Source organism: Bos taurus, chromosome 19 (genome assembly GCF_002263795.3).
Source record: "Bos taurus isolate L1 Dominette 01449 registration number 42190680 breed Hereford chromosome 19, ARS-UCD2.0, whole genome shotgun sequence".
In the NCBI taxonomy this organism is placed as follows: Eukaryota; Metazoa; Chordata; class Mammalia; order Artiodactyla; family Bovidae; genus Bos; species Bos taurus.
In genome coordinates, this window is record NC_037346.1 from 18,805,614 (window position 1) to 18,826,414 (window position 20,801).

At 36.3% G+C, this 20,801-nt stretch overlaps 1 protein-coding gene across 7 annotated transcripts in view; it reads right to left on the bottom strand.

Annotated features, from left to right (window-relative positions):
* The window catches only part of NF1 (neurofibromin 1), a 273,622-nt gene that overhangs the window by 189,050 nt on the left and 63,771 nt on the right, over positions 1 to 20,801 (bottom strand). For all 7 annotated transcript variants that reach the window (XM_059877703.1, XM_059877699.1, XM_059877700.1 and 4 more), the window contains 3 exons: positions 11,874 to 12,017; positions 9,993 to 10,076; positions 5,290 to 5,480 (listed from right to left, as the gene is read on the bottom strand). In XM_059877703.1, coding sequence (XP_059733686.1) covers positions 5,290 to 5,480; positions 9,993 to 10,076; positions 11,874 to 12,017 — 419 coding nt within the window. The remainder of the gene's footprint in view (positions 1 to 5,289; positions 5,481 to 9,992; positions 10,077 to 11,873; positions 12,018 to 20,801) is intronic.

The following is a 20,801-nucleotide window of genomic DNA, read 5'->3' on the forward strand; positions in this document are numbered from 1 at the left end:
TTTGTGAAAAATGGAAGGAAAGTTTAATTCCTTTTACAGTTGTTATTACCATAAGGAAGGGGCATCTGGGGAATTTATAAGGCAGATAAATCAAATAAAAAGGTATTATGGTCAAAAGAAATGAACTGGAAAACGTATCACTAAAACCTCTAAAAAGACTAGATAAACTGAACAACAACAAACAGATATTTTAACTGTACAGAAATAAAGCAAAACAAATGCTATTTACCCACTCAAGTCCAGAAATGGAAAGGAAACTGAAAACCAGAGATGGTTCTGAAGGGATGATCTGGCCAACAAAAGGGTGAGAGTTGGTTAAGTTTTTTCTCTCCTTAACCTAGGGGTGTGGGGCTAAACATTCACATGAGACTAGATACAAAGCCCTGAACCCTAAGAATGCAGGAAGTAGAACCAGGGCCTTGCATAAAACATGGCTAGAAAGAGCTATGAACTTCCTGAAAAAAAGAAAAAGACACTGAAAGGGAGACAGGGAGAAAAAAAAGGGGAGGTGGGGGGGTAGGGATTTACTAGCACAAGAAGTCTGTCTGCTCTGCCTAAGCTTTGCGTAGAGGAAAAAGTCACCCAGGGCTGTCACCTTGCAAGGATTTGAGGCCCATATTTGTACTACCCATACAATCTGGGACTGAGAAATTAACAAAAACATGGGTCCAAAACTGGGCACTTGGCAAATGCAAAACCATCATTAGGATACTCTCAGAGTCCCAGGTCACAAGAGATTCCCAAAGAAAATACACACTGCCCTAAAGATAAATCACAGTTTACAAAACACAGAGAAACAATTCACTGTGAATGAGAGTTGGCACATCCAAACAAATGAGATTATTTAACAATCTTAAAGAGAATATAAATAAGAACGTTTTAAATAATTAGACATACAAGAAGAAATATTAAACTATACAAAAGAATAATAAACTACTTTAAAAAAAAAACAGCAGACTTGTAAAAGAACCAAATAGAACTTTCAGAGTCACTGAGTCTTCTGCTTCTGGTGATATTTCAAATCAGATATAATTTGGGTCTTTAGGACCCTCCAACCATAAAACAGGCAATTCAGTGGAGAAAGCAGCTAATGGTCTACATAAAAAAGTACTATGAGCCACAGAACATGATATATACTTCAGTAGAACAAAAAAGTTATCTTAAGATCTGTTACTCATATTATTTCCTGAAAGAAAAGCTATGGCAGAAATATCAAAGAGAAACATCCATAGATAGGCAGAATGGCCAAACACAACAAATTCTCATGACATTGATTCATCTATCAATAGTTCAGTTCAGTTCAGTCGCTCAGTCATGTCCAACTCTTTGCGACCCCATGAATCCCAGCACGCCAGGCCTCCCTGTCCATCACCAACTCCCGGAGTTCACTCAGGCTCACGTCCATCGAGTCAGTGATGCCATCCAGCCATCTCATCTTCTGTCGTCCCCTCCTCCTCCTGTCCCCAATCCCTCCCAGCATCAGAGTCTTTTCCAATGAGTCAATTCTTCTCATGAGGTGGCCATGAAGTCACCATGAGAAGTGGCCATGAGAAGTCAATACTTCTCAAAGTACAGGAGTTTCAGCTTCAGCATCATTCTCTCCAAAGATATCCCAGGGTTAATCTCCTTCAGAATGGACTGGTTGGATCTCCTTGCAGTCCAAGGAACTCTCAAGAGTCTTCTCCAACACCACAGTTCAAAAGCATCAATTCTTTGGCACTCAGCCTTCTTCACAGTCTAACTCTCACATCCATACATGACCACTGGAAAAACCATAGCCTTGACTAGACAGACCTTTGTTGGCAAAGTAATGTCTCTGCTTTTGAATATGCTATCTAGGTTGGTCATAACTTTCCTTCCAAGGAGTAAGGGTCTTTTAATTTCATGGCTGCAGGCACCATCTGCAGTGATTCTGGACCCCCAAAAATAAAGTCTGACACTGTTTCCACTGTTTCCCCATCTATTTCCCATGAAGTGATGGGACCAGATGCCATGATCTTTGTTTTCTGAAGGTTGAGCTTTAAGCCAACTTTTTCACTCTCCACTTTCACTTTCATCAAGAGGCTTTTGAGTTCCTCTTCACTTTCTGCCATAAGGGTGGTGTCATCTGCATATCTGAGGTTATTGATATTTCTCCCGGCAATCTTGATGCCAGCTTGTGTTTCATCCAGCCCAGCATTTCTCATGATGTACTCTGCATATAAGTTAAATAAACAGGGTGACAATATACAGCCTTGACGTACTCCTTTTCCTATTTGGAACCAGTCTGTTGTTCCATGTCCAGTTCTAACTGTTGTTTCCTGACCTGCATATAGGTTTCTCAAGAGGCAGGTCAGGTGGTCTGGTATTCCCATCTCTTTCAGAATTTTCCACAGTTTCTTGTGATCCACACAGTCAAAGGCTTTGGCATAGTCAATAAAGCAGAAATAGATGTTTTTCTGGAACTCTCTTGCTTTTTCCATGATCTAGCAGATGTTGGCAATTTGATCTCTGGTTCCTCTGCCTTTTCTAAAACCAGCTTGAACATCTGGAAGTTCATGGTTCACGTATTGCTGAAGCCTGGCTTGGAGAATTTTGAGCATTACTTTACTAGCGTGTGAGATGAATGCAATTGTGCAGTAGTTTGAGCATTCTTTGGCATTGCCTTTCTTTGGGATTGGAATGAAAACTGACCTTTTCCAGTCCTGTGGCCACTGCTGACTTTTCCAAATGTGCTGGCATATTGAGTGCAGCACTTTCACAGCATCATCTTTCAGGATTTGAAAGAGCTCAACTGGAATTCCATCACCTCCACTAGTTTTGTTCGTAGTGATGCTTTCTAAGGCCCACTTGACTTCACATTCCAGGATGTCTGGCTCTAGGTCAGTGATCACACCATCGTGATTATCTGGGTCATGAAGATCTTTTTTGTACAGTTCTTCTGTGTATTCTTGCCACCTCTTAATATCTTCTGCTTCTGTTAGGTCCATACCATTTCTGTCCTTTATCGAGCCCATCTTTGCATGAAATGTCCCCTCGGTATCTCTAATTTTCTTGAAGAGATATCTAGTCTTTCCCATATAAAATCAATCTTCAGAAAGAACTGTCATTCCAATTTCTTGCATATTTTAAGTCACCCAATGCTATGACACTAGAGTGTCAAGGATAACTTCCATCTAAGTTAAACCCATCATAATGGTCTTTTTAGGTAAGCGACCCTCTAATAAGATCAGCTCCTATTTCTGGCATAAGCTAGATTAAACAGCAAATGCAGTTGTCTGAAACATAAATTTCACAGATTCCATTTCTGAGCAGCCTGTGTCCCCTGAAAGTTAAAGAAACTGGCTTATTCTGAAGACTTATTAACTTCTATTCTGGAAAGAGTGAACTAGATTCAGGAAATACACAAAACTTGCCTATTATTACATGTGCTAATGCTGCAGAATAAAACATTTGGAGACCAGAAGATTTTTTTTTTAAGTTTTCAGAGGTGGGGCATTTGCTGTGTTTTATTAAAGCAATTCATGCTTGAATAGACTAAAAACATTTTACTATTTTCATCATTTTCTACCTTCAGTGTAAGACGATTTCAAAAAGTAAGACTGGTCTAGTATCACCTAAACAAAGAAGGGGCTTTGTTTTTTATCATTTTAATGTCTATTACCTACGTGTTTGCTACCTTGCCCTTCAACCAGTATTACTCAGAATATGAAATGTTAACTTAAGAGTTCATCAAGACATTGTTCCATTATATACACACAACTCTACATTATCAGTCATATTGTAACATTAAATAAAATTTTAATTTTCTCTGCACCAGAATTCTGACAAAAGGTTGAAGAATATTGGTGCCTAGAATCACAATTACAGAAATGCCATTTTTTAATAAAAAAACTGCAGGATTTTGAAGTTAGCTGATTCCCCCTAAAAACCATTGCACAAATTCTCAAGATATGTATATTTCTCACTCACACCTATTGCAAAACAACATGAGAATGAACTAAGCTGACTCGTGGAAATCCAATGCTCGCTCACACAACACAAATTAAAGCTGTAGGTATCATTAAGCAAGGAAGATTGCTTTTCTCTATTACGTATTAGTCTCTGATTCATTGAAGCACTAAGTGATTTATGTTATGCTTCCTACTTGGTCATAATTAAGGACCCGTTTGACTCTACTTGCATAAGAAAGGCAAATCATCTGCATGAAATTAAGTTCCAGAGAGACTTGCTACCATCAGTTACAATTCTATACTCACTTCTCCATTTGTAGCATATCACAACAAATGATCATATGTTGACTTCTAATTTTCAATAAAAGCTTCAATTATATTTATCATACAATTCTGAAGTACAGCAGTGTATATTATAAAAAAGGATTTCATCAAAACAGGCTAAAATAAGTATAGGAAAGCAGCCTAGTAAAATGGAACAGACAGACTCTGAAGGCAGTCTGACTTAGAAATTTTGGGACCTCCGTTATTGGGCACACTGCCTTGATTACTTCTTTAGTATTAGTTTGCTTACCTGTAAAATGGGGTAATTACCACCTACATTTCAGGGATACTGTAAGGATAAAATAGCATAGCACATGCTGTAAATGTTCAACAATGGGAGCTTTCACAGTTCACTCACTTAAAACAGTTCACTTTCTAGAAAATTCTACTTTGCCATTACTTTCTTGTGCTTCCCACATTGCTGGTTTGGTTTCTGGCGTTTTGTTTTTGGTAACTTAGGATCTTGTGATAAGGATCAGAGCTTTAATATCATTAGAATTCTGACTACTCATCAATTATTCTGATTTGACTAATTTAATAAAAAGGAATAACATGCTTAAAAAGCCAAACTAAAAATTCATACTTAGTATTAAAAAAAAAAAAACTTGATCAAAAATTTATACTTTCAAGCTTATAACAGTACTCACATTTAATTGTGATTAATTTGGGCTTCCCTGGTGGCTCAGATGTTAAAGAATCTACCTGCAATGCGGGAGACCCGGCTTTGATCCCTAGGTCAGGAATATCTCCTGGAGAAGGGAATGGTTACCCACTCCAGTATTCTTGCCTGAAGAATTCCATGGACAGAGGCAACAGTCCATGGGGTAGCAAAGAGTCGACACGACTAAGCAACTAACATTTTCATTTTCATATTTAATTGTACCCACCAAGATCAAAATATCACATGATAAAAATTTCAAAAAAAAATAAATGCATAAAATTTCAACAAAAGCCCACATCCTATCAACCTTTTTTTTAATGAAGACAAAATTTATATTACTTACAACATTCCTATGAAAATTTACACACTAACCTGGTAGAAATTCGACTAAAGACTGCATTGAAGTTGTTGCAGCTAAGAGAAAATAACACCCCAGAGGCAGAATTCCGAAGTTCAGCTGCATGTTGGTTTCCTTCACGACAAGTATGAAGAAAATGGCAGATTTCTGGCAGCAACTGTTTGACCAGCATCGTTTCATCTAATCTCATTGTGTCCTTTGGTTGCTAAAATAGAAACAATCACGTAATTCTAAAACTTTCTTAAACTTACGTGTAAATATTTTCTATAATGAAAAATTTCAAACATGCGTAAGAATTGAAATAGAATAATGAACACCCATATACTCATCACCTAGATTCCACAATTGTTAATATTTCATCATGTTTGCTCTATTTATCTACAGTTGGTTTAATAAAAAACGATGGCTCCATCTTTCATGTCTTAATCACAATAAAAGTCAAGATAGCCCATCAATCCCCTCAGGACCTGCATTTCTGCTTGTTCCCATATTTGTTCCCCTTAGTAAGCTCTCCCACTCCTGGGAATCCTAGTTTACTATGAGTCCTAAATAAACTTTATTCATATACACTGGTGAGCACATTTATTCATCTGTCTCAACACCCAAATTAATTCCAGGGTGGACAATCACATCTACCTTTGGGCAGACTGACCAAGACAGACAGGTATTACTTACTGCAAATAATTTTGTTTTGGTTTAACCATTTCAAAATAAATTACAAACACCATAACTTTAAATCTACCTTACTTTAGTATCACTTAAATACAAGAAAATTCTCCAACTTCAATGCAATCGTCATACTAGGAAAAGTAAAAAATTCCCTCATATCAGCTAATAGCCAATTCATATCCAAATTTCCCCACTGCCCCACTGAATGCCTTTCATAGCTGTTCGAATTTTACTCAACCAGGATCCAAAAAAGGTTTGACTGCAGCATGACTGTTACATTCCTTTAGTCTCTTTCTCCTCAAAGTATTTCCCCTCACACTCTATGTACATCATTTTTATTTTCCATAACATTGACCTTTTTAAGAAAACAGATCAGTTGCCTCATAAAATGTTCTATATTACTGATCTGATTATGTCTTAGTGATGTAACTTGCTCTTCTAGTTGCTACATTTTCTGTTAGGCTGGAATCTAAACCTAATGGTCTTATTAGATTCAGGTTAAACACTAAGCAAAATTCATTACAGTTCATATTACATCATATCAGGAGTACATATGCAGGTGGTCTCTCTGTAAATGATATCTTTGGTGTTAACACTAAGATCTCTACTTTGTAAAGTAAATCTACTCTACAATTAACAAAACAACCAATGAATAAGCTACCCTAAAAATATACTATTCCACACCAATATTTTACCTAATGGCTTAGTATCCTTATATGAATGACAATTTTGATAATGCCAAGCAAGATGACAACAAATTTCTGTAACTGTGCTATGTTCAAATCTGTAATTGCATTCCAAAAGCTTTCAGATGCAAATACATTGAAATACATGAAAAGTAAATAGATATCACAAAATATTTTTAAAAACTTCAAAATTTGAGTTACAATGCTCTTATTTATACACTAACCAAACCAACCAGACGTTGACACTAAGTCCAATTAATAAACAAATAAAAGGTATGTGAAGTGAAGTGGAATCTGCTCACTCTTTGCGACCCCATGGACTATACGGTCCATGGAATTCTCCAGGTCAGCATACTGGAGTGGGTAGCCTTTCCCTTCTCCAGGGGATCTTCCCAATCCAGGGATAGAGCCCAGGTCTCCCACATTGCAGGTGGATTCTTGACCAGCTGAGCCACAAGGGAAGTCCATAGATACTAGAGTGGGTAGCATACCCCTTCTCCAGCAGATCTTCCCAACCCAGGAATCAAACCAAGGTCTCCTTCATTGCAGGTGGATTCTTTACCAACTGAGCTATCAGGGAAGCCCTGCTGTTGCTGCTGCTAAGTCGCTTCAGTTGTGTCCAACTCTGTGCAACCCCATAGATGGCAGCCCATCAGGCTCCACCGTCCCTGGGATTTTCCAGGCAAGAACACTGGAATGGGTTGCCATTTCCTTCTCCAATGCATGAAAGTGAAAGGTGAAAGAGAAGTCGCTCAGTCGTGTCTGACTCTTAGCGACCCCATGGACTGCAGCCTACCAGGCTCCTCTGTCCATGGGATTTTCCAGGCAAGAGTACTGGAGTGGGGTGCCATTGCCTTCTCCGCAGGGAAGCCCTAGAAGCATTCAAGTTTTGAATAATGGTCATATGCATGTGTGCGTGCGAGTGTGCTGTCGCCTCAGGATGACTCTACGACTCTATGGACTGTAGCCTGGCAGGCTCTTCTGTCCGTGGGATTCTCCAGGCAAGAATACTGGAGTGGATTGCCATGTCCTCTTCCATGGAATCTTCCCAGCCTAGGGATTGAACCCACGTCTCTTAGGTCTCCTCCATTGGCAGGCCAGTTCTTCACCACTAGAGCCACCTGGGAAACCCAATGGTCATATATACAGGAACAAAAATACTTAAGATTCTTCAGTCTACAAAATTTTACTCATAAAATTTTGGTTTTAATCATAATATTGTTAAGTATCTGTTCACTTTCATTTAGCTATTTCAACTACTAATATGATAAACATGTATTTATAGGGACCAGTTTTTAAGCCTCAACTTAATTTGATCTAAAAAGGAAAATAAATAACCAGCAAGGACCTACTTAAAAAAAAAAAAAGTTAATTAAAAAAAAATAAATAAAAAGGAAAATCAAGAGAGTCAATGAAGGCAATCCAGAAAAACACAACTGTTCAATAATATGAACAATACTATTTTTAATTATAAATTTAATGAAAAAATTACACATTTTCAATAGTAGAGCAAAGCAAGTTAATGTCTATTTTATGGATTATGTAAGTTATACCATGTCCACTTAGTAGAGCTTCATTTTGGCTATCTCCAAAGAGTATAACATTAAACTGGGGCCAATGATATCAGTGATCATTCTCCAAAATACATTTACCAGTACCTCTTGATTATAAATGTTAATGGAGAAAAGATGTAGAACTGAAGAGGCAATAAACCAGCATACTTCCATTCAAACATGGGTGTCAGAGATGTATTGGTAACTACAAAGTAGTAAGACCACTACAAAAAATTGATTCAAGAGAAGTTAAAAAAAAAAATAATCATGTACCTTCAAACTTTCATCATTCTGTTAAACATTTAACAGGTTTTTTGCTCTTCTACCCCGTTTTATAAATGAATGACAGCTCATCACAAATTAAGAGACAACACAAAGCTAAAACAAAATTAGCTCACCCCCAATTTAAGTAGAAAATTTATAAGCATTATCTCACAATTTAGGAATATGGGTAAGGGTCAATAAAAGAATTTAAAACACCATGCTTAGGTTTTGTGGCCTATCGTCTAAAATAGTTCTCTTCCCTAAGGATCTATCGTTGTGTGAAGTGTATGTATTGTCCAACTCCTTGTCCTACACATTCCTTAAACATTTGTGACTGTTTTCTCTCTTCTCTACGTATCAGTGCTCATATGTCAAAGTCCTTTCTTATCTAGGTTTACGATAGAGAACAACTTTAACATGTGAAAGAGAGAAGCAATTTAGAATAAAAGCAAAAGATAGGTCAAAGGAAGGGAGACTATAATCTTCTAAGAAATAAATTAACCCCAATACATATTGAAGAGACAGATCTTTAAAATGGAGGTATTAAAGTATTAATATAAAATTTAATATGAATAAATGTAAAATAATTTTTAAAATAAATATAAAATTTATATATTTATATAAACTCCTACTATTTTCCAGGAAGAGTTAAAGCTGTTCAAATATAGAAACACTATGGTCTATACAACCAATCTTCTTGAAAAAATTCTAATTAAGTCATGGTTGAAAACTCTGAGATAACTATTTACAGGAAACATGAGAAACAACTGTTTTGTATTCAACTATTCCTCCACATGGTCTTCCCCGGTAGCTCAGATGGTAAAGAATCTGCCTGCAAAGCAGGAGACCAGGATTCAATCTCTGGGCTGGGAAGATCTCTTGGAGAAGGGAATGGCAACCCATTCCAGTATTCTTGCAAGGAGAATTCCATTGACAGAGGAGCCTGGTGAACTACAGTCTATGTGGTCACAAAGAGTCGGACACAACTGGGTGACTAACACACCCACATACTCCTCCACGTATCTATTTTATATATTCATATTTACATAAAAAGTGTTTTTAAGGTAGGATCTATCAGCAATATAACAGCTTAAATTTAAGTTCTCTTTATCATAAATTTTTAAAGTAAAATATTAAAATCAGATTCATACAGGGGAAAATAAGATTCTCATGGTTTTTAACATCACATTTTTTGACAGCCAAGCAATGCCACAGGCCTAACCACTGGAGAAATTAATTAAATGAAATAGTGACTTTTCTATAAAATCTTTTCTAAACAACCTGAGAGATATGACTCCAACTTAACTTTATAAATATAAAATTTGTTACTTATAAATAATCAACATTTAATTTACAAAAGATAAGAATATAATTTTTTCTTGAAAACTTCTCTATGCTACCCTTCAGCTCTGCTAACAAAATTCATTTTCATGTTTTAGGAGCTTGACTCTTCTCCTTGTCCACATCTATGCTTCATTCAGTACATCAGATCATTCTCAAAACTGAACTCATAAAACATGCCTATTCAAGAACAGATTCACTTACCCCAGCAAGACATTTTTCCAGTGTATCCAATATAATCAACTGAGAGAGATACAAATTTTTTTCAGCAGCTTCTCCAAATATTCTCTAAAAGAAAAGATATTCAGAACATAAAAGTTGGTTACTACTCCGCACCACAAATCAGCACACGTCTGAAAAATGAGGGACTAAGGATCAAGAAAATCAACAGTCTGCTATTTTATCTCCCAGATTATACTATATTTAAATCTATTATTTCTGATTTTATCCTAATGCTCACACAAAATTAATTCTCAGGCAAACATAAATGCTGGAATTTACTACAATCTGCCATTAGTCTGCCACAGTAAAAGATACTCTAATTTACACTTTTAAAATATGTAGTAAATGTACTTTGAAATGAACACCATTAAAGAAATGGTAACATTAGGAAAGTCCCATGTTCTGCTAGTTTTTAAGTACAATTTAGGTTTGAACAATATTTTTTAAATATATAGGATTTAGATATACAGATCTTTACTAGAATGTTAAACATTTAACCACACTTTGATGCCGCAAAATAATCAAAAAATCAAAGCCTAAACTCTAATAGCAACAAAATGCTGTAACATCAATTACATTAAGTCTTAAGCACTCACTATGTTATTTACCAATAAGAGATTATGGCTTCCATAACTTAATTTACTCAATAAGCACGAAATGAATGCCAATATTGCAATACTGTTTTCATTTTTAAAAGAAAGGTCCAAATACTAAAACATTTTCAATCTAACTGGAAACATGTCCACTTATTTATATAAGCAAGATCCTATCACTATGACCCACACACTGTGTTTAACAGAATAGCTCCATAAAATCTTAAATGTATTTCTGTAAAGCACTATACATGTTTATAAAAAGTTCTGCGTTTTTCAGAAAATCTTATTTTTTTTTCCATAAAGAGAAAATATCTTTGTAAAGCAAAGGACTGACCGCACCTCCAGTTTACCAATTTTGTAACTCTGGGATATTTTCCAATCAACTTTTTAGAAAGAAAACACACCAAAGATGATATGACTATGAAAATGGTACTTACTGATTTTCACAATCTACAACCAAAAATCAGTTTCATTGCTCAATACAAACAATAAAAATTGTGGTTTTAAGTGCTCAAAACAAGCTGAGCAGTTTGGGAGTTAATCAAGATGTATCCAGATCGGCTGTTCCGAACTGAGTATGAAGCAGATTTTAGATAGGAATTGACACAGAGGAAAGAACCACCCGACAGAGACAGGAAAAATATTGATAATATGTTCAAAGGGACACAGAGAAAACAGCAGGAGGATGCTGAAGTCTAGGGAATGTAAACAAATTTTATAAAACAAGGAATAAAAGAAGCCATCATGAGCTTTTAACAGTGGAAATACTTGATGAAACTGGTATCTGAGGAAAACTATTTCCACACAGACTCTCTACAATGGAATCTGCCACAGGTTACAGGAGGAAGGAAATAAACAGTATCTTCACAAAAGCAATTTCACATTTTAGGACTACAAAGTCATATTTTATTTACCAACTCCTTCGGACTAGGACAATCTGATATGTAAATATTCAAATGACAAGCTAAGGAAAAGATTTAAATAGATTATTATAGTCAATTCACATATGACAAAATCTGTATGAAATTCTAATTTCAGAAAAATCGAACAGTAGATAGAGTCACAAATAAGACAAGCATCTAAAACAAAAGAATTAAAATCTAAAAAGAAAGTTAAAAGGTTATCTGCACTTATCCACAAATTAAGATAAATCTTTACATCCAGAGTCCACAGAAAATGACTTTACTTACTTCAAAATACGTTGCTCCAAATTTTAAAATAGAAAACAAACCAAATTCCCCCATAAAACAGTAATGCAAATACTCACCATATTGTTAACATTCTTTAAGATAGTGGTGAGGCCACTTATAACCAAAGAAAACTTGTATTTGGAAATATTGATAAGACATTCCTTGTTGTGCTCAGTGCTGACTTTGGTATGTGTGTTCTGCTGTCCTGTTTTTATTGGAAGCTGAGGGAACAAACAAAAACAACACATAAACTTACATTTTAAAATGACTAATGAGAAATCTATTTCTCACTGAAAAATCATGAGATTTTTAGGAACATTTTATCAACCACAATTACATATATTTGTAGCTTAAAAACTCCAATTTTCAATATATAAAGAAATTTATAGCAAATCTAAAATTCTGTAGAAATTTCCATTTTTTCAGCTTTCTAGAAGTCATAAATCTTTATCTACAAAATTAAATGTTTACCCAGCACTATATAAGACAGAATGGTGACTCACATAAATAGAGCTACTTCAATGAAGCTAAAAATTATTTCAGAGAAAAATGTCTGCAAGAAAATGCAAACAATCTTTTCCCTTATATATTGAACTCAAGCATTAAAAAAACAATAGATCAAGAAAATCTACGCCTTAGACCTCTAGTCAATAATGGCAAATAACTCCAGATTGTTCAGAAAACAAAACAAACTGTATAGCCTACAATATACATAGTAAAACTGACTCAAGTAAGATAATCACCCTCAGGTACACAGTTGAGGGAGTGACAGACAAAAAGATAGATCTCATGGAAAAAAGTATCCTTTAAGGGGACCACACTTACCTGAGAATGAACCAATTTGCACTACAAAAAAGTTCATTTCTACTCAGTTTAAGAGCAGCATTCTGTATTGAAAGCATCACAAATACATGTACTGTTTAAATATTAGATCCTGCTAACACTAACAGAGAACACTGATGAAGTTCCCCCGTGAAAAAGCAAACCTGAGTCCAGCTTCCTCCTTTTTAAAATGGTGCAACAAAAAGTGGAAAGAGACCAAGTGGCATGTCCAAATTTTCTTGGTCAGTTAATAATTTGACTAACTTGACGGCAAAGAAATACTAAATGATGTTTGAAGAGATAATCACTGAAAACTTCCCTAACATGGGAAAGGAAATAGTCAACCAAGTGCAGGAAGCACAGAGAGTTGCAGTCAGGATAACGCCAAGGAGGAACACATGGAGACGCATAGTAATCAAACTGACAAAAAATTAAAGACAAAGATAATACTAAAAGCAACAAGGGAAAAACAACAAATAACATACAAGGGAACTACCATCAGGTTATCAGCCAATTTTTCAACAAGCCAGAAGGGAATGGCACCATATATTTAAAGTGATGAAAGCAAAGAACCTACAACCAAGAATACTCAACCCAACAAGACTCTCCTTCAGATTTGATGGAGAAATCAAAACCTTTCCAAACAAGCAAAAGTTAAGAGAATTCAGCACCACCAAATCAGCCTTACAACAAGTGCTAAAGGAACTTCTCTAGGCAGGAAACACAAGAGAAGGGAAAGACCTACTAAAAAAAACAAAAAACAGAACAATTAAGAAAATGGAAATAGGATCATACATATTGATAATGCAAAAAGGCAAAATGGTTGTCTGAGGAGGCCTCACAATAGCTGTGAAAAGAAGAGACGTGAAAGGCAAAGGAGAAAAGGAAAGATATACTCATTTGAATGCAGAGTTCCAAATAGCAAGGAGAGATAAGAAAAGCCTTCCTCAGCGATCAATGCAAAGAAATACAGGAAAACAATAGAATGGGAAAGACTAGAGATCTCATCAAGAAAATTAGAGGCACCGAGGGAATGTTTCATGCAAAGATGGGCACAATAAAGGACAGAAATGGTATGGGCCTAACAGAAGCACAAGATATTAAGAAAAGGTGGCAAGAATACACAGAAGAACTACACAAAAAAGATCTTCACAACCCAGATAATCACCTTGGTGTGATCACTCACCTAGAGCCAGACATTCTGGAATGCAAAGTCAAATGGGCCTTAGGAAGCATCACTATGAACAAAGCTAGTGGAGGTGATGGCATTCCAGTTGAGCTATTTCAAATCCTAAGAGATGATGCTGTAAAAGCGCTGCACTCAATATGCCAGCAAATTTGGGAAACTCAGCAGTGGCCACAGGACTGGAAAAGGTCAGTTTTCATTCCAATCCCAAAGAAAGGCAATGCCAAAGAATGCCCAAACTACCACACAATTGCACTCATCTCACACGCAAGCAAAGTAACGCTCAAAATTCTCCAAGCCAGGCTTTAACAGTACGTGAACCATGAACTTCCAGATGTTCAAGCTGGATTTAGAAAAGGCAGAGGAACTAGAGATCAAATTGAAAAATATCCGTTGGATCACTGAGAAAGCAAGATAGTTCCAGAAAAACATGTACTTCTGCTTTATTGACTATGCCAAAGGCTTTGACTGTGTGGATCACAACAAACTTTGGAAAATTCTAAAAGAGATGAGAATACCAGACCACCTGACCTGTCTCCTGAGAAATGTGTTCCAGTCAAGAAGCAATACTTACAACTGGACATGAAACAACAGACTGGTTCCAAATAGGGAAAGGAGTACGTGAAGGCTTTATACTGTCACCCTGCTTATTTAACGTATATGCAGAGTGCATCATGAGAAATACTGGACTGGATGAAGCACAAGCTGGAATCAAGATTGCTGGGAGAAATATCAATAACCTCAGATATGCAGATGACACCACCCTTATGGCAGAAAGTGAAGAAATAAAGAGTCTCTTGATGAAAGTGAAAGAGGAGAGTGAAAAAGTTGGCTTTAAAGCTCAACATTCAGAAAACTAAGATCATGGCATCTGGTCCCATCACTTCATGGCAAATAGATAAGGAAACAGTGACAGACTTTATTTTCTTGGGCTCCAAAATCACTGTGGATGGTGACTGCAGCCATGAAATTAAGAGACGCTTACTCCTTGGAAGAAAAGTTATGGCCAACCTAGACAGCATATTAAAAAGCAGAGCTATTACTTTGCCAAAAAAGGTCCACCTAGTCAAGGCTATGCTTTTTCCAGTAGTCATGTATGGATGTGAGAGTTGGACTATAAAGAAAGCTGAGCACCAAAGAATTGATGCTTTTGAACTGTGGTGCTGGAGAAGACTCTTGAGAGTCTCCTGGACTGCAAGGAGATCCAACCAGTCCATCCTAAAGGAAATCAGTCCTGAATACTCATTGGAAGGACTGATGCTGAAGCTGAAACTCCAATACTTCGGCCATCTGATGCGAAGAGCTGACTCATTTGAAAAGACATGCTGGGAAAGATTGAGGGCAGGAGGAGAAGGGGATGACAGAGGATGAGATGGTTGGATGGCATCACTGACTCAATGGGTTTGCGTAGGCTCCAGGAGTTGGTGATAAACAGGGAGGCCTGCGTGCTGCGGTTCATGGGGTCACAAGAGTCAGACACGACCGAGCGACTAAACTGAACTGACAAGAGGAAAATCCCAAAATTGTACTACATCCTCAATGAGATGTACAGCAGGACAAGTTTAGAGCTTAGCTAAAACACGGGGGGGGGTTGCACACAGCAATTGGCACTTGTGTGCAAAAAGTCTATAATAAACTGTGAAAAGAAGAAAGCACACTTTAAACCATCACTAATAGAACTTTCTGTGGTGAGGCTATTACACTGTATTAATAATGCTCATTATAGTAGTCACTAGCCACATATGGCTACTAAGCTTAAGCATCTGTTACATGGCTAATGCAAATAAGGAATCAAATGTTTATTTAAATTTATTTTACTTAAACTTAACATTAAGTAGCCATGTACTCACTGAACAGCACAGTTCTAAACTAACCAGCTAAAGAAACACCCCCTTCCAGGATGAAGACCACATTGAGAAGAAAGTACTGAGATATACTCCAAATTGAAAACAATAAGACCAACAGGGGCAAAGGAAAAAGATCCCAATAGAAGGCGGAAAAGAGAAGAAAGCCAAGAGAGCTTACAAAGAATGAGATGATGTATTTGTTTAATTTCATGAAAGCAACAGAAGCACTCCAGAGCCATGAAGATAGAAAGCTATACTGGCCCACATTTCTCTCCTAACAACTCAGGAAAATTAATTTCACATAAAAATGAGCAACAGAAAACACTGTAGTCAAGTCATATGTGAAACTATTTTGAGAAAAAAAGAATAAGAGACAGAATAGCATTACTACAGAAAATGAAAACATGCCAAAAAGATATGTTCACCAACAGATGAAACTGTAAATTATTAATTCAAAATGAGCCAAGAGAAGTTTTTAAATGACTAAAGATGTGAAATAAATTAGAATTACAAATTAATTGACAAAATTCAGAAAAGAATTAGAAAAAAATCATTTCAGAAGTGAAGACTAACCAGAGATATTGAGTAAATAAAAGAAAATATAATGCTTTAAGAGAAAAAGGTAAACAGGAGGAAAATTCTAATATTCAAAAAAATAAGGAAAATGAGATGGGAATTTACAATACAATGACAGAGAAAACGGGCAAACAAGATCCAACACAGGTATAACAGGAGTTCTCAAAGAAGGAAATGAAATCAATGGAGTAGAAAGGATATTACAAACGAATTCAAGGAAAGTTTGCTGATAATTTTTTTAAATATTTCAAACTATATAAAGGGCACACCACATACGTGAAAAAACTAACCCAGAATGACCAATACCAGGTCATATTTTAGTAAAACTATTGATCTTCTGTGAATAAGAAACAAACAAACAAAAAATCCTTTGAACATTCAGGCAGAAAGTCATTTACACAAAAAACAAAAACCAGACTGTCCTCAGACTTTGACAATACTATATGCTAATGAGAAAATGAAATAACATTTTAAGTTTCTTAAGAGAAGATAAAGTAAACCAAGGATTTTACATGCAGGCAAACTGACTTCCAAGTAAAATGATGATAATCAAACTGTTATGAATTGCATGAACCCAGGAAATATGGTTCCCTTGAGCCTTTCCTGAGAAATCTACTAGACAATATGCTTCAGTCAACCAAAATAACAGAAGACACATCTACACTATGAGGGACCATTAAATATGTATCTACTAAAAGAACTGAAAATAAATAATGATAATAAGGGAGAAAACACACTATGTAACTGCTAAATGTAATGACAGTATAGATATGGTACAGTTATCAAAACTGGGAAAGGGCAGTGAGAATACACAAAAAAGAATACTCTTGGTATACGGACTGCCTTATGGTACTAAGAGTAAAAGGACATTATTTTAAACCAAACACTGGCTGAGAAGGAGATGAGAATAGGTTACTAGCTAACTTCAGTACTGCTTATAGAAGAAAACCACTGTTTAACAACTTCCCCTCCCAAAAAAGGGAGGGAATTAGAGTACTATACAAAGACATCAATATAAAAATAACCAACAGAAAAAAAAAAAATTGCTGGTTTGTCTTGGGTGAGCAGTGGCACAAGCCTACCACCAGATGCTTAGGTGAAAATCTACACCGTGGGTAAAGAAACGCAGCAAGAGCTTTCCACGTGGCTCACCTTAAGTTTCTCCCACACAGTCCCACCACAGCAGCTTCTCAGATTTCCCTAAAATCTCCAACTGGTCTATCCATTGCCACTGATTTAGAGGATCTGGTTAGTGACTCCTTTTCTCTGATCTTCCAACTCCTCCTTCTAGATTTTCACCTCACAAGTCCTCTCAAAATTGTACATGGTCTAATTTCCATAATAAGTCGCTTTCCCCATCACACAATTGGCTTCCCCAACTGAACCCTAATACACAAACCTCCTGAAACACCAAAATATATGCTGAGAAAGCAAATAACACAGACCACAGAATTTAAATGACTTAAATAAAAGACTTGTATAAACGTAACATTTAAAAAATAACAAAAATGAGTCAAAATTCATCAAACTATGGAACAGTCTCCAGGATATACCTTTAAGTTGAAAAAACAGGATGAAGAAAAGGATATACAGTATGCTACCATTCATCTAGGAGGGAGGAGGAGAAATAAACACACATACACAAATCTTCACACATACAATAACAGAAAGACGAAATACAAAAGCTTTTAAGCGGTTATCTTTAGGAAACGAAAGAAAATAAAGGTGACAAGGACAGAATCTACATTTCCTGTTTTTTGTACATTTTATTTTTAAATTATGTAATTTATGTAAACAAAATTAAATTAAAATACTAAAAAATAAAAGAATAAAAAAATAAACTGAAATTCATATCTAAGCTTTTATTGGCATAATCATGAACAGAAGAACTATTCTAAGTTATTTTAAATCATATTAGGTTGACTATACATTCATAATGGAATATACTCTTGGGACAAAGAAAATGAAGATAAATTTTGATTCTGTACATATTGTGAGATTAAGGAAATGAGTGATTAGGTGATATTTTAATTCTATCATTATTGGTGTTACTAAAAACTGAGACTCTCAGCATGGGAGAGGAATAGTAAAGTAAAAACCCTGTAGTCTTGAACTGGAATTGAAGGTATATATTGATATATCAATTCTTACTATAGTTCATCTTGTATGAAGAAAATGAAATATGTTTTTCTACCTTTGTTTGCTAAAAATGCCTAGAAACAATGTTCGACCCTGTAGTAATGATCTTGAGATACCATTTCCTGGTCAAAGGAATCAGGACCCCTTCAGAAAACAGCTGATTCCACATCTGAAGCAAAAAGGTACGTGGTAAACCTGCAATACCTTGTGATACCAAATAGCAAGAAAGCTGCCAAAGAAAGCTGTCAAAAGGTCCAGTCAAAAAAGACTAAGGAATGTATTTTGAGAAGGCTTCCACTGGTCAAAAAGGGAATAATTTGAACACTATGGACAACAATTTTAAATTATTTAAAAATCAAATATGCTTTAATTCATACTTCTGCTTCCATGTAAGGTAGAGTACTTCACAGCAAAATAACCCCTACTTCCCCCTAACTCGCACACAAAAAAGATAAAAAAATCAACTGTTTCAAGATTTTAGAGAGCTACTGAAGGAATGAGGTCTAGAGAGGCTAAGCTTCAAAAAAAAAACGGTGAACTATGTGGAGGTAAGGTGATCTTTTGCAGCTGTTTCCACAGCCCCCCACCACCTCCCACTGGGGCATTCGCAGAATCTGGGCCAAAAAAAAAAAAAAGAGAGAGAGAGAGACTCAGAAATATGCCTTTCCCAAGCAAGTACCTCTGTGGAAGGAAGGAAAGAGGAACCAAAATCAGAGATTTTGGTTGTCACTGAGTGCTGGAGTGACAAAACTGAAAACATGAGGGAGTCTCAAATGCGTAATTGGGTGGAAAAGGGTAAAAAAGCTAAACCAGAACTTCTGAAAAGCAGAATAGAAATTCAAAAATCTCACAGCTTCAGAAGACAAAAAATTAGAGTACAGAACCTTTTAAAAGAAAGAAGAACCCTCCTAAGTACAGCCAGTTCTTAATTATACAGCCAAGAAGGTAACATTCTAAATAAACAGGGAAAACCACAGCAACTGGAACTTTTGTACATTAAATGTACGAGTGTAAATCAGTAATTACTTTGGAAGACTGAAATTCCATTTTATCTACTAAAATGGAACATATATATACAGTCATCCCTCCAAATCTACAGGTCACTGGTTTGGGAGTCCAGAGGACACAGAAATCTGTGCCGCTCAAGTCCCTTGCGTAAAACACACCACTTGCACACCACCTATGCACATCCTTTGCTGTTGTTTAGTCACCCAATCTCAGCAGAGTCTTGGCAACCCCCTGGACTGTGGCCTACCAGGCTCCTTTGTCCATGGGACTCTCCAGGCAAGAACACTAGAGTGGGTGGCCATTTCCTACTCCAGGAGATCTTCCCAACCCAGCGACTGAACCCTCATCTCCTGCAGGACTCCTATACTTCAGGCAGATTCTTTACCGCTGAGACACCAGGGAAGCCCAGGTAACTTTGCACATCCTTATGTATACTTTAAATCATCTCTAGATTACTTATAATACTTAATATGATATAAATGCCATGTAAATACAATGCAGTGCTATGTAAATAGTTGCCAGTTGCTTGGCAAATTCAAGTTTTGCTTTTTGGAACTTTCTGGAACTTTTTCCCCCAGAAATTATCTGCATTGGTTGAATTCACAAATGTGGAACCCATGGATACAGAGACCAACTGTACTCAATAACTTCAATAGGTATATACCCAACAGAAATGTGTACCTATGTCCACCAAAAGGTATGTTCAGAAACGTTTATAGCCATGATTTCATAATTTCCAAAAACTGGAAACACTCCAAATGTCTATCAACAACAGAAATGGTTTTCAAAAAGGGTATATTCAAACAAAGAAAAACTCTATAGCAAAGGAAATAAATGACTTACAATTATAAGCTTAAATTCACAAATACTGAAAGAAGTCAAACAAAAGATCTGGTATGGATGAATGTTACACAAATTCAAAAATATGTTAAATTCAAGTCAAGATAATAGAGACCCTTGGAAAGAGCAAGTAATGAGCAGAAGGAAAAGGAGGGGGAAGGAGGAACTCCTGGATTGCTAGCATTGTTTTAGTTCCCATCTGTGTAGCAGTTACACTGGTGTGTTTACTTGGCAAACACTTATTGAACTGTATATTTACATACATTTGTGCATCATCCCATACATATTTAAGTCAATGGAAATTTTGCTACATCTACACATATTTAAATCCATGTGTTAATAATACTAAAAAAAACAAAAACAAACTCTTCACTCCCTGTGAATACAGGGGAATTTTTGGTAAATACTGAGGCACTGCTCAGCTCCCCCTTCAGAAAGGACTTAACTGTCAGTCAGTCCCACAGGGCTCGCCTCACCTGCAGAGAATGATGCTGCCCAGATGATACTCTTCCTATACTAACTAATCCAACTAACTGGTATGGCAATATAAAGGCCTGAACACCTCAGCCTGATTCTGGGAAACTCAA